Consider the following 12,000-nt stretch of genomic DNA (forward strand, 5'->3'; position numbering starts at 1 on the left):
TGTTGTTGTTGCTATCTTCTATATCCATTCCACTCCATTTCATTTCCATACTGAATGATTCACAACAACTTAGGGGTCCTCTCAATCACATTGCCATACAATCACTAATTGAACAACACAACAACATTAACATCTCCAAACAGACAAAAAACAAACATACCCTCACCTGAATCAACTCTTCTTCCGGTACAGCACAAGGTGGAAGTTGCTCCTTATTCAAAACCTTAATCTTCGCACCAGTACTTTTCCTTATACCATCAACAATGACACCACCTTTTCCTATTAATGCACCAATTTGACTCGAAATTGCAAGCATTCTACACCCAACTGACCCGTTTTTTTCAGCTCCACCACTTCCTTCAATCTGTAAAATACGTTCGTAAACACGAACCAAACCTTCTTGTGCTCTCGAGACTTCTACTAGTTCAACTTCGTCACTACTATTATCACACTTCATCATGATTTTTCTATCGATAATTGAGTCACCAATGATGTTGATGACCCGTTCGTGCCAATGTGGTAACGGGTCTTCGAGCCGGATTTTACACCCGGTTTGAGCTTCCAGCTGCCGGATTAAACCGCCTGAGTTTCCGATTACTCCGCCAGCTGTGTTGACGTGGCAGAGTAATCGGAAATGAACTTCTCCTCCACTTCCCCCGCCGCTGACGGCGGAGGCGCCGCTGCTGACGCCGTGTTTGATCGCCGGACGGTGGTGGTTTTGGTGGTTCATTTTTTTGTTTTACACAAAAAGTTAAATTTTGTATGTTTCTTCGCCGGAGTGCGGGGGAGTACGGCGGAGGACGGTGGCAAAAAGGTGGTGGTGTTAATGAAATGTTGGCTCAAGGACATATATATATGTGTGACTTTAGTATGACTTCAGTGTGACTCTGTCGTTTTTTTTTTTTTTTTTTGTTATTTCCAAATTGGATCATACTCCCTTAGTACGTATTACTTCATTATCTTACTAAAAGTAATTGATTATCTTACTAACCATAATTATTCATAGATACATACTAAAATAGAAGATTAATTGAATAAAAATATCATCGTTCACTAATCATAACATGATAGTACAATATTTATTGTATTTTGATTTACTATCTTACTATTCTTTGATTGGTTACTATCTTTTTATGGGAGATTCTGCAATAATCTGTGTTGTCATATTACCTGCACTAAATTTCTTTTCTTTGTATCTAAATTTTCTATACTCGAATCGAGGACAGTGACGGAGTCAGGATATTTATGAAGGGGGTTATAAGTGAACATATTAACTAATCAAAGAGAGTTCAATATCTAATATATATACATAAAAAATAATTTTACTCGAGGTAATGATAAGGTATGTGTATATTTTAGCCTCCCTTGACTTTAGTTGTGGAATTTACTAGGTGTGTGGTTGCTGTATTAGTTGTCCACCTTGCTAAATTAGAAAAATATTAATTAATTTTTTAAAATTATTTTGTAAGAATTTTTTTTAAAAGTGTTCAGTCTTATTTGTAAAATTTTCAAAAAATTATTTTGAAGGGTCAATTAATAAAATTACTTTCTTATTTATGATTTCTTAACATGCGTGTAAAATAAAAAATGATCAACTAATATAAGATAAGTTGAGTACCTGTCAATGCTATAATATTGCGTATAAACATCTCAATTATATCAATATATCAGTTATATACTTTAATTTGCAATACTATAATATTGCGTCTAAACATCTCAATTGTATCATTATATCAGTTATATACTTTAATTTGTAAAATAATCATCCAGATATCTTTAATTGTCATGTTAGTGTTGAGTATTTATGGGACAAGTAAAGATAAGTTGGAGTGTATAGTTGTTACTTTCAAATTTAGAATATTTACTTGTTAGGCAAGACGAAATTTGAGGGTATAGTATGTGATATATTTTTTTTTCGTTTTTTTTTTTCTCTTATATGGTAAGGGTGTGTTTGTATGTGAAATTATAGAAGTTTCTTTTTTGCTATTTAACAATCGTGGTTACTACACTAATTATGGTGAAGCTTTTTTCCTGGTTTCTCATTCGATGTTTGGTACCCGTATTGCAACCCGACTAATTCAGATTCGCACCGGGTAGGGCCCCATTTAGGGGTAGTGCTCCCAACAGAGTTTTCTCCATGTAAAGGGTCGAATCTTCGACCTCTGATTGAGGTGAAGCAACCTCACCCGCTGCACCACAACGTATTTTTATGTAAGCTTTAAAATACCTTTAAGCTTACATAATAAATAATGCATGTTTTGATGAATCTGTTTCACCTATTTTGATATAATTTGGGTCAGACTTTAAAATTCTATTTTCAAATATCCGTTTGATCATAAATTTTGAATCAGATTTTAAAAATATATCTTCAAATATCTATTTTATCATGAATTTCGAATCAAATTTTGAAATGAAATCTTCAAAGAATTTTAAAAGCTAATCCAACTTTTTATGAGAAAATTCACTTTTACTCACAAAAGTTTAATTTTTTTCAGAATAAAATTTTCATGCTTAGCCTCTTTACTTTTTTGTTTCCTTCACTTTTCTTAGTGTCAAAAATGTGTATCCAAACAAAGCATTAGGCTATTGTTTGCTTTCACAAAAGATTCCCTACACATTTTTTTGGTGGAGCCATGCCTCTTTTGCTTCATGACAAGGACTAAGAACATCTTTTGGTGGAAAAAAAAAAAATCTAGTGGTCATATATTAATTAAATAAAAGGCTATATATCCTTTTAGAGAAAGTTTTTAAGGAAATCAAAACTAAATTTAGAAGGAAAATTTGAGAATCTAATACTTAGCCAGCAAATCAAAGTTTAAAACACATAAGGAGGAAGATTTAAAATATAAAAAAATAAATATATGAAGAAGTTAAGGTGATTTAACGTTTGCGTTGTGGCCTCCTGGCTCCTATCATGATTTATTCGGATGTTTAATTTAGGCTAAATTAATAAATGCATAATATGTGTTTGAATATACATAACTATCATTTAATCATGATTAATTAATATATATTTTCATTATATCATTAAACTATTGTAACTTGAATTTGAAGTTATTAATGAATATGGATAAGTATTTAATATTTCTTTTATGTGCCTAATTACATTTTACTATTAAATGAAAGGAACATTCTTTCTTTTATGTGCCTAATTACATTTTACTCTTAATTGAGAGGATCGTTCTTTTCTTTTTGTTTTTATTTTGGATAAATGAAAGTGGCCTTTTGTATACTTGCATCAAATTTGTGATTTTTGAAAGATAAAAGAGCTTAGGGGAAAATGCAACTTCTCAATTATAAAGAAGGAAAGAATAAAGAAAGGATAAGATTTTTAATAGGATAGTTGATACTCTAAACTTAAAAGTTAAAATCTTTTTCGTTATTGCACTTATTCTATTTTATTTTTAGATCCCTCGAGAAACTCATAATTTCTGCCACAACCTCTGCTCTTCAGGTGAGCACGATTGGATCTAAGGTCTCACACATGAGAGACCACCTCCCAACCACTCAATCATGCCCTTGTGGACGCACTTATTCTTTAATTGTTATTTTTTAAAAAAAAAAATAAAATTCATAATACATTAAATATGAGGTACGTGAAATGGTAGCTCCAACATTCAAATGTGTGATTGACCAAAGCACAATAACCACCGACGATTTTGATAGAATGAATGAGGATCCTTTCAATATAGTTTTATTAGAATGCAGAGTTATACAATGTAAGCATTAATGGAGAAAATTGATTAACAATAGTATTAATTAAACTATGATTTTGAATTAATATTAATCAAAAAGTAATGCAAACCCAATCAGATATCTATATAACCAGTGGTCTTAATTAAACGCAGTGAAAAATGAAAAAAAAAACACTGTTGCTCCCTCCAGGAATCGAACCTAGGTTGTTGCTGCAGATATTCTTTAGAATGACCAACAGGCTATGCATCTTTAGCTTGTTAGGAGCGTTCAACAATATATATATAACTACAAATATCTATATTTAATGAAAATTTTTTCCCTTCTGACCAGCCTTCGGGGCTGTAGCTCCGCCCCTGCTTAAACGGTACCCATTTGGGAGGAACCGTGTATTCCTCCAGTGTCATCCGACCTCCATAATCATTATTCAATCCTGGCACAGGTCCCGTGAAAACCAAAAACGCGGCGATGAATATGCCGAAATGGGCTGTTGGAATGTTGAATTTTGAAGCGATTGAAGGAATCCAGTAAGACGTAAAACCAAAGAGTATAAAATCAGGAGCTGAACCTTCGAGAAACTTAGCCATGGGTTCTTCAAGTCCATCTTGAGCAATTTTGAGATACTTGGCTTGCTCGTAAGGTACATCAATGGTGGCTTCTGCATTTTCAGGTAAATTTTCTACGCGGGGTAGAGGAAGTTTGACGAATTTCAAGAACTGGACAAGATTTGGAGGAAGTTTTGGTAGACGATCGATGTTTCTAGGAGTAGAAATGAAGGAAACTGTATGACCCTTTTGAGCAACGAGCTTTGATAGCTCTAAATATGGAATCATATGGCCAAAAGCTAGCCATGGAAATACTGCAATATGCAACTTTTTGTTTGTTTCTGCCATTTTTTTGTGTTAAAGAGTAAGTGGTTATACATTTATAGATTGATGAATTTCAAGAGATAAGAGTCAACTGTCGTTGATATGTAGTCCCCTTATGGACCACTTATACAGTTACTCCATTATTAATGGTGGAGATTACCGGCGGTTAGTCAAATACACATAAAATATCTCGACTTTTAGTTTTATATCTGGAATCTGGATTATCAGGTGTGCGTATTTTTTACTTGAACTATCATCAGCTATATATCAAAACGTATCAAAAATATTAATTGTTTGAGTTTCATACCTAAACTTTCAGGTAAAAAAAGTAAACATTTAATAGTTGATGAGTTGTAGTGGTGATTGACAATGCAAAATGATGGCTGCCGGTGATTATGATATAAATAGTGACCAGTGATGGACTAACGGTGACGTCTAATTATGGTGATTGGAGGTGGTTGTGAGTGATAATAGCTAATATTGGTGAGCGACTACGATGGTTCGCGATGAAATTAAATGTCATTGTTACAATAATCCAAAAACAAATAGCATCTTATACATTCGGACCTATTAAATGATAGAAATTATAGACTAAATAATTACAAATCTGACTTAAAAAAAATGAATTATATTTATAATGGATGAGATATGATGATTAAGATTCATATCTTCTTTGTGTGTAAGCAAATGATGAGGTCCATGGAGTTCTTTCTTTGCAATTTACGAACTACAAATTAGAAATCCACGAGTACGAAGTGTGTTGTTGATCTAATGACAAAAAAAAGAAATTTGTTAAACGATATTGTCCTCTTGGTCGAGGCTTCAAATCCGTGTGGTCACGACAAAACCTTTTATTCATACGAGACGGCAAATGAGCTTACCACACACATGGTCAAACTTGATTTATTCAATTTTATTGCATTTTTATCTTTTATTTTGAGATGAGTTTTAAGCTAATCGATGCACAAGTTAACCAAATAGAAATCAAAGCACTCCGCAGTTTTAAAGAAAAAAGAACCATCGCTTACTCATGGAGATAATTGATAATCTGATAAAATAATCTAAGGGGTACATAAATTGATCTGAAATCACAATTATTGAAAAATGCAAGCAAATCGACTCATTTTATGTTCTAGTTTTCTTATAATTTTGAAGATGACTTAATAAATTTTTCACGTAATTGTCTTGTCTTTTCTTGTCGCAAAAAAGATATTTCACCTCTTTAACCTTCTTTCTATAAATCTCACCCTCTTCCTTAACGAGTACCATACTTACCGACTCAGCCACCGAGTCACGAGTGAATGATCCATCCCGATCATTTCTCGGTATCGAATACGCCATCTTCTTCTCCTCCAAAAGCCTAGCATTTATTCCTTGATCAGCCAAGAATGTTAATAGAACCAATGGCTTTTCAAATTGTATTGCTTCAACCACCGAACTCCATCCAGAATGAGTCAAAAATCCACCTATTGAATCATGACTCAGTATCTTGAGCTGCGGCGCCCAACTCGTGCACACAATTCCCCTTCCCTTTGTTCGTTCCTCGAACCCTTCTGGTAAGCAAATCAATTCATCATCAGATTCCCCTCTTTTAGTTCTCAAAACCCAGAAAAATGGTAATCCGGAAAGTTCTAACCCGAGTGATAACTCAGTGAGTTCATTTTGACTCGGTTTTGCCTCGCTACCAAACGCTACATAGATCACTCTTCCCTTTTCTTGCTTATCGAGCCAAAATTTTATCTCTCTCCATGCATTGATCTTCGTGGTTTCATCTTCATATGTCGTTGTCGGAAGTTGACCCACCGGAAAAACTGGTTTCCGGTGAATATCTTGAATAACTTTCAACCATTCTGGTTCGAATTCAGAACAACTCCTCACAAGAAAAAAATCACAATTTTCCACAGATTTATAGAAACGAGTAATATCAGCAATGTTCTCTTCATCACCCTCCATGGATGCCTCGAAGATTCGAGAAACTTCAAACAGCTTCCATGCAACAGTGGTCTCAAACGACACCCATTTCGGTGGAACAGTATATTCCTCTGGCGTCTTCCGAATTTCATAATCATTGTTCAATCCCGGCACAGGTCCGGCGAAACCCAGAAACGCGGCGATGAATATGCTGAAATAAGCCGTTGGAATGTTGAATTTTGAAGCAACTGAAGGAACCCAATAAGAAGTAAAATCAAAGAATATAAAATCAGGAGCTGAATCTTCGAGAAACTTAGCCATTGATTCTTCAAGTCCATCTTGAGCAAGTTTAAGGTACTTGACTTGTTCATAAGGTACATCAATAGTGGCTTCTGCATTCTCCGGTAACTTTTCCACGTGGGGCATCGGAAGTTTGACGAACTTCAAGAACTGAGAAAGATTTGGAGGAAGTTTTGGTAGACGATCGATGTTTCTAGGAGTAGAAATGAAGGAAACTGTATGACCCTTTCGAGCAATGAGCTTTGATAGCTCTAAATATGGAATCATATGCCCAAAAGCTAGCCATGGAAATACTGCAATATGCAACTTTTTGCCATTTTCTGCCATTTTTGTGTGCTATGGAAGTATTTTAATTTCTTGCATAATGCAAGTAGAAACTATAGACTTTATAATATTATGAATCTCAATAATAGTCCAACGTAACAAAGATAAGATACACACATTTATTTTTTCCAAAAACCGATCTTGCTGTATTTTTATATTTGTTCCGTATGGAATCAGTTATGTATATAATAATCTAAAAATCATTGGTCGATGATCATCATATTTCACCAACAAGAAGGCAGGCAAATATAAATACGTTAGTGAAAAATTATACTACGATATATGCATGACATACGTAGAAGTGTCAATACAATTTTCGAAAAAGGTTCTAAGTTGTCTCTATGATTGTTTCACAAGAATATTTAAATGCACATTCACACTAAGAACTTTTATCTTGTAGCAGGACAGCCAAAATCTTTATTATAAAAAAAAAAAAATATATTCACGGTGGCCCTGCAAGTGGATCCCATAGCATTATAAAATAATTTTCTGGGTGGAAAAACCAATCAACGAACAATATAAAAATATATATATACAGTTGAATGATATGACAAGGGACAAAGATTATATAAATAATTATAGTGCAAATGGCTTTTGGAAAATAATTAAAGTTATATTGAATCTTCTTGGTTGGAATACTATTCTTGATATTTACAAATTGATAATGATCATTAGTTGCTAATTAATATATCTACAAGTGCATTTGCAAGAAAAAAGACAGAGCTCTACCTAGCACACAAAAATGGCAGAAAACAACATAAGGTTGCATGTGGCAGTATTTCCATGGCTAGCTTTTGGCCATATGATTCCATATTTGGAGCTATCAAAGCTCATTGCTGAAAAGGGTCATACAGTTTCCTTCATTTCTACTCCAAGAAACATCGATCGTCTACCAAAACTTCCTTCAAATCTTTCTCAGTTCTTGAAGTTCGTCAAACTTCCGATGCCCCACGTAGAAAAGTTACCGGAGAATGCAGAAGCCACTATTGATGTACCTTATGAGCAAGTCAAATACCTCAAACTTGCATATGATGGACTCGAAGAGTCCATGGCTAAGTTTCTAGAAGATTCAACTCCTGATTTTATATTCTTCGACTTTGCTTCTTACTGGATTCCTTCAATCGCTTCAAAATTCAGCATTCCAACGGCTTATTTCAGCATATTCATAGCCGCGGCTCTGGGTTTCACCGGACCTGTCCCAGGATTGAACAATGATTATGAAATTCGGGAGACACCAGAGGAATATACTATTTGCCCCAAATGGGTGCCGTTTGACACCACCGTCGCTTTCAAGTTGTTTGAAGTTTCAAGAATCTTTGAAGCTTCCATGAAAGGCGAGGAAGAAAATGTTTCTGATTTGTTTCGTATATTTAAAACATTCGAACACTGTAATTTTTTGCTTGTGAGAAGTTGTTCAGAATTTGAACCAGAATGGTTGAAAGTTGTCGAGGATATTCATCGTAAACCAGTTTTTCCAGTGGGACAACTTCCGACAACGACATATGATGATGATAGCACGAAGATTAATGCATGGGAAGAGATAAAATTATGGCTTGACAAACAAGAAAAGGGGAAAGTGATTTACGTGGCATTTGGTAGCGAAGCAAAACCGAGTCAAAACGAACTCACTGAGTTATCTCTCGGGTTAGAGCTTTCTGGATTACCATTTTTCTGGGTTTTAAGAACTAAGAGAGGGGAATCTGATGATGAATTGATTCAATTACCACATGGATTCGAAGATCGAACAAAGGGGAGGGGAATTGTGTGCACGAGTTGGGCCCCACAACTTAAGATATTGAGTCACCACTCAGTGGGTGGATTTTTGACTCATTCAGGGTGGAGTTCAGTGGTCGAGGCAATACAATTCGAGAGACCATTGGTTCTGTTGACGTTCTTGGCTGATCAGGGAATAAATGCTAGGCTTTTGGAGGAGAAGAGGATGGCGTATTCAATTCCTAGAGATGATCGAGATGGATCGTTCACTCGTGACTCAGTGGCTGAGTCAGTGAATTTGGTACTCGTTGAGGAAGAGGGTGAGATTTACAGGAAAAAGGTCAAAGAGGTGAAAGATCTTTTTTGTGACAAGAAAAGACAAAATAATTATGTGGCTAATTTATTAAGTTTTCTTCAAAACTATAAAAAGACTGAAAGATGAAATGGAAAAAAAAAAGCTTGGGTTTGCATGCACCTTTTAATAGTTGTGATAATAATAATTTGATAAATAATGTAATATAATTATTGTTGTGTGTATTTACTTGTTGGTTGATGTTATTTTTTATTTTTTTTTATATATATACATATATAAATAAAAGTAGAAGCACCAGAAGAAGTAAAGTGACACAACATAAGAATAAATCAAGTTGCAATTTTAAAACAAAGTTAAAAAATATTATAAATAAAAAAACGATCGAAATGAATATATTATAGGGAAAAAGTTCAAATATACCACTGAACTATCAAAAATGACTCATTTATGTCATTCGTTAAAAGTTGGGCTCATTCATGCCATCGTCGTTACAGAACTGGCTCATTCATGTCATTACTTTTAACAGTCGATTTTTAGAAAACAGTTTTGCCATGTGGCGGCATATTAGAGGTCCACGTTATTTTTTAAATTTTTTTTATTTTTTTTAAATTAGTTTTTTTTTAAATTTCTTTTTTTTTTTGATTCATTAAAAAGAATCCACCCAACTTTTTGATCCATTAAAAATTAGTTTCATCTATACTTTTAAAATTTGAGATTATTTGTATATTGCCCCATATCAATAGTTTCCTTTTTCCTTTTCTGAATTTCACGTGTGACTCTTTTCACAATACGGATCAATAATATGATCATCTCCCTTTGAACTAAATTTTACTTGATTAATTATTGTTAATGAGTTAATTTTGAGATTATTTGTGTATCGTCTCATATCATCCGAGTATTTATAGTTACCAAGCTTATCAACTTTTTTTTTGGTTGTATGCGGCTTAAAATTGTGGTCAAATATAGTAAATTGATCCATAGACAAGCAAAGATAATAAGACAATACGTCTCATGCCGTCACTCTATCATCCTCATACCTATCCTGCAAAAATTTCAGTACAGTGGCGTTGATATCAATTATTGTGCTAATTAATTACCATAAAATACTTTTAATATTGTATGATATCATTCGCTTTGAACCAAATTGACATTTTTTTTTCAAGAAACCTTAAATATCCGACATTTTATAAATATTTCATTTCTTTTTTACTTTTCATGTAGGACATTGTTCTCTCAAACACTCATTATACTGCTCCCTTTCATCTTTTTTAATATCTCGTTTAATGTTTTGACACAATCATATATTAAGATAATTATTTGGCAATCAACATTAATCATTGGAGGTAGAATATTTGTCTAAATTACAATTATGTTTTTCTTAAATTACAATTTGATTTAATGATATAGTTACATAAAAATTGGTGAGACGTCATAGTTTTATATCCTTAAATAATTAATTTTAAGTGGTTCAATCCTAGAAATTGAATAAAAACAATATATAATCCATGCATGCAAGTTACAACTCACAAGTATTATATATGTATAGTCTTTATCATTTCATTATATACTTAATTCAATGAATTGATTAATTCTAAAATTTTATTGTTCTTTTCTCTTTAATGAAATAAAATATTTAAGAAGAAAGAATAAAATGAAGATGACATGGAATTCAATATATTTTTGATAAGTTAGATAACATGAGAGTATATATTTGTGTGGGAGTATAAAATAAATTAATATATATATATATATATGTTCATTGATTTCTTCATATATATTTTTATGTTATTTTAAAATCTTTTAATGAAAATTTTGACTCTACAATTAACCTAATCGTTATAGATCAAACTAATTTTTAATGGATCAAAAAGTTGGGTGGATTCATTTTAATGGATAAAAAAATAATTAAAAAAATTTAAAAAATAAAAAATGACATGGACCTCTAATATGCTGCCACGTGACAAAGCTGTTTTCTAAAAATCGGTTGTTAAAAGTAATGGCATGGATGAGCCAGTTTTGTAACGACAATGACATGAATGAGCCCAACTTTTAACAAATGGCATAAATGAGTCATTTCTGATAGTTCAGTGGCATATTTAAGCCTTTTCCCTATAATATAATATCAAATAGGCTTGTTTGTAATATATATATAAGTCCAAAACAGAGATAAAAATGAATACCATAAGAATGGGAGAAGGTGTAATTGTATCTTTTATATTTCACCTACAAATATATTGAAGTAAATTGCTTTCACTTAGGAGCAAGAGAAATTAAGGTACAAATCTCATAGTAATTTGTTGTCTATTTTCTCCGTTCATTTTTACCTATTCATTTTAAACTTTGCATGTCCCACTAGAAATAATGATTGATATATGTATTTATCAAAACTCATATTCATTGTAAAATCTTAGATATTGAAAAATAATTTGAAAAATAAAAAAATAATATTGAGGTAAAACAAGAAATTTTTTTTGTCTTTACTTGATATGCTAAATTAACAAGTAAAAGTAAAAATTTATTTTTAAGATATTAAACAAGTAAAAGTCAACGAGGGAGTATCCTTTTTGCGCAACTTTTCGACTTTAATGGATGCTATGTATTTATTGATATTAATAGAACCTTTAATGGACATTAATGTCTATATTAGTCGATGCTTCAAAATGAATTTGAAGATTCAAAATTTATATTTGATGATTCAACTTCTAAGATTCTTTTAACCAAAATAATGGATTCATACCTTGTCATGGTCTAAGTCCATGTACTTTTAATTAATTTTTTTATTTAATCGATTATTAATCAAATCATGAACCCCTATACAAAATTTTGGTTATCGGTGATATTTGTTTAACTTTGGACTATTGCCTACGCTGATATATA

The 12,000-nt window shown here is 32.6% G+C and overlaps 4 protein-coding genes across 6 annotated transcripts in view; 1 reads left to right on the forward strand and 3 right to left on the reverse strand.

The window, feature by feature from the left end:
* LOC107850804 (KH domain-containing protein HEN4) overlaps nt 1–920 on the reverse strand; it is a 21,809-nt gene extending 20,889 nt beyond the window's left edge. Inside the window, exon 1 of one of the 3 annotated variants that reach the window (XM_016695568.2) lies at nt 167–920. In XM_016695568.2, coding sequence (XP_016551054.1) covers nt 167–730 — 564 coding nt within the window. In that variant the 5' untranslated portion in view covers nt 731–920. Of the gene's footprint in view, nt 1–160 lie in introns of all 3 variants that reach the window. The other 2 variants (XM_047400613.1, XM_047400614.1) reach the window with 2 other exon arrangements.
* A 2,918-nt stretch (nt 921–3,838) lies between these two features.
* Nucleotides 3,839–4,586, reverse strand: LOC107849519 (putative UDP-rhamnose:rhamnosyltransferase 1). Its single transcript, XM_016694079.2, has 2 exons — nt 4,024–4,586; nt 3,839–3,905 (listed from the first exon to the last, which is right to left on the reverse strand). Exons 1-2 carry the CDS (start codon nt 4,584–4,586, stop codon nt 3,839–3,841), a joined length of 630 nt encoding a protein of 209 aa, XP_016549565.2.
* A 976-nt stretch (nt 4,587–5,562) lies between these two features.
* Nucleotides 5,563–7,126, reverse strand: LOC107849609 (UDP-glycosyltransferase 91A1-like). Its single transcript, NM_001324663.1, is given in 1 exon segment — nt 5,563–7,126. A coding segment is annotated over 1 exon segment (1,413 nt). The 5' UTR covers nt 7,101–7,126; the 3' UTR covers nt 5,563–5,687.
* Nucleotides 7,127–7,706: 580 nt separating this feature from the next.
* On the forward strand, nt 7,707–9,332 carry LOC107849599 (UDP-glycosyltransferase 91A1). Its single transcript, XM_016694157.2, has one exon. The coding sequence runs from the start codon at nt 7,840–7,842 to the stop codon at nt 9,250–9,252; it is 1,413 nt and encodes a 470-aa protein (XP_016549643.2). The 5' UTR covers nt 7,707–7,839; the 3' UTR covers nt 9,253–9,332.
* Nucleotides 9,333–12,000: the final 2,668 nt, after the last annotated feature.

Source organism: Capsicum annuum, chromosome 12 (genome assembly GCF_002878395.1).
Source record: "Capsicum annuum cultivar UCD-10X-F1 chromosome 12, UCD10Xv1.1, whole genome shotgun sequence".
In the NCBI taxonomy this organism is placed as follows: Eukaryota; Viridiplantae; Streptophyta; class Magnoliopsida; order Solanales; family Solanaceae; genus Capsicum; species Capsicum annuum.

Excerpts from the sequence above, each read along its gene's own strand:
- LOC107849519 (XM_016694079.2), bottom strand. The coding sequence starts at position 4,586 with ATGGCAGAAACAAACAAAAAGTTGCATATTGCAGTATTTCCATGGCTA. Across the intron at positions 3,906-4,023 it reads AGCTACAGCCCCGAAGGCTG|CAACAACCTAGGTTCGATTC; the intron begins GTCAGAAGGGAA and ends GAATATCTGCAG.
- LOC107849599 (XM_016694157.2), top strand. The coding sequence starts at position 7,840 with ATGGCAGAAAACAACATAAGGTTGCATGTGGCAGTATTTCCATGGCTA.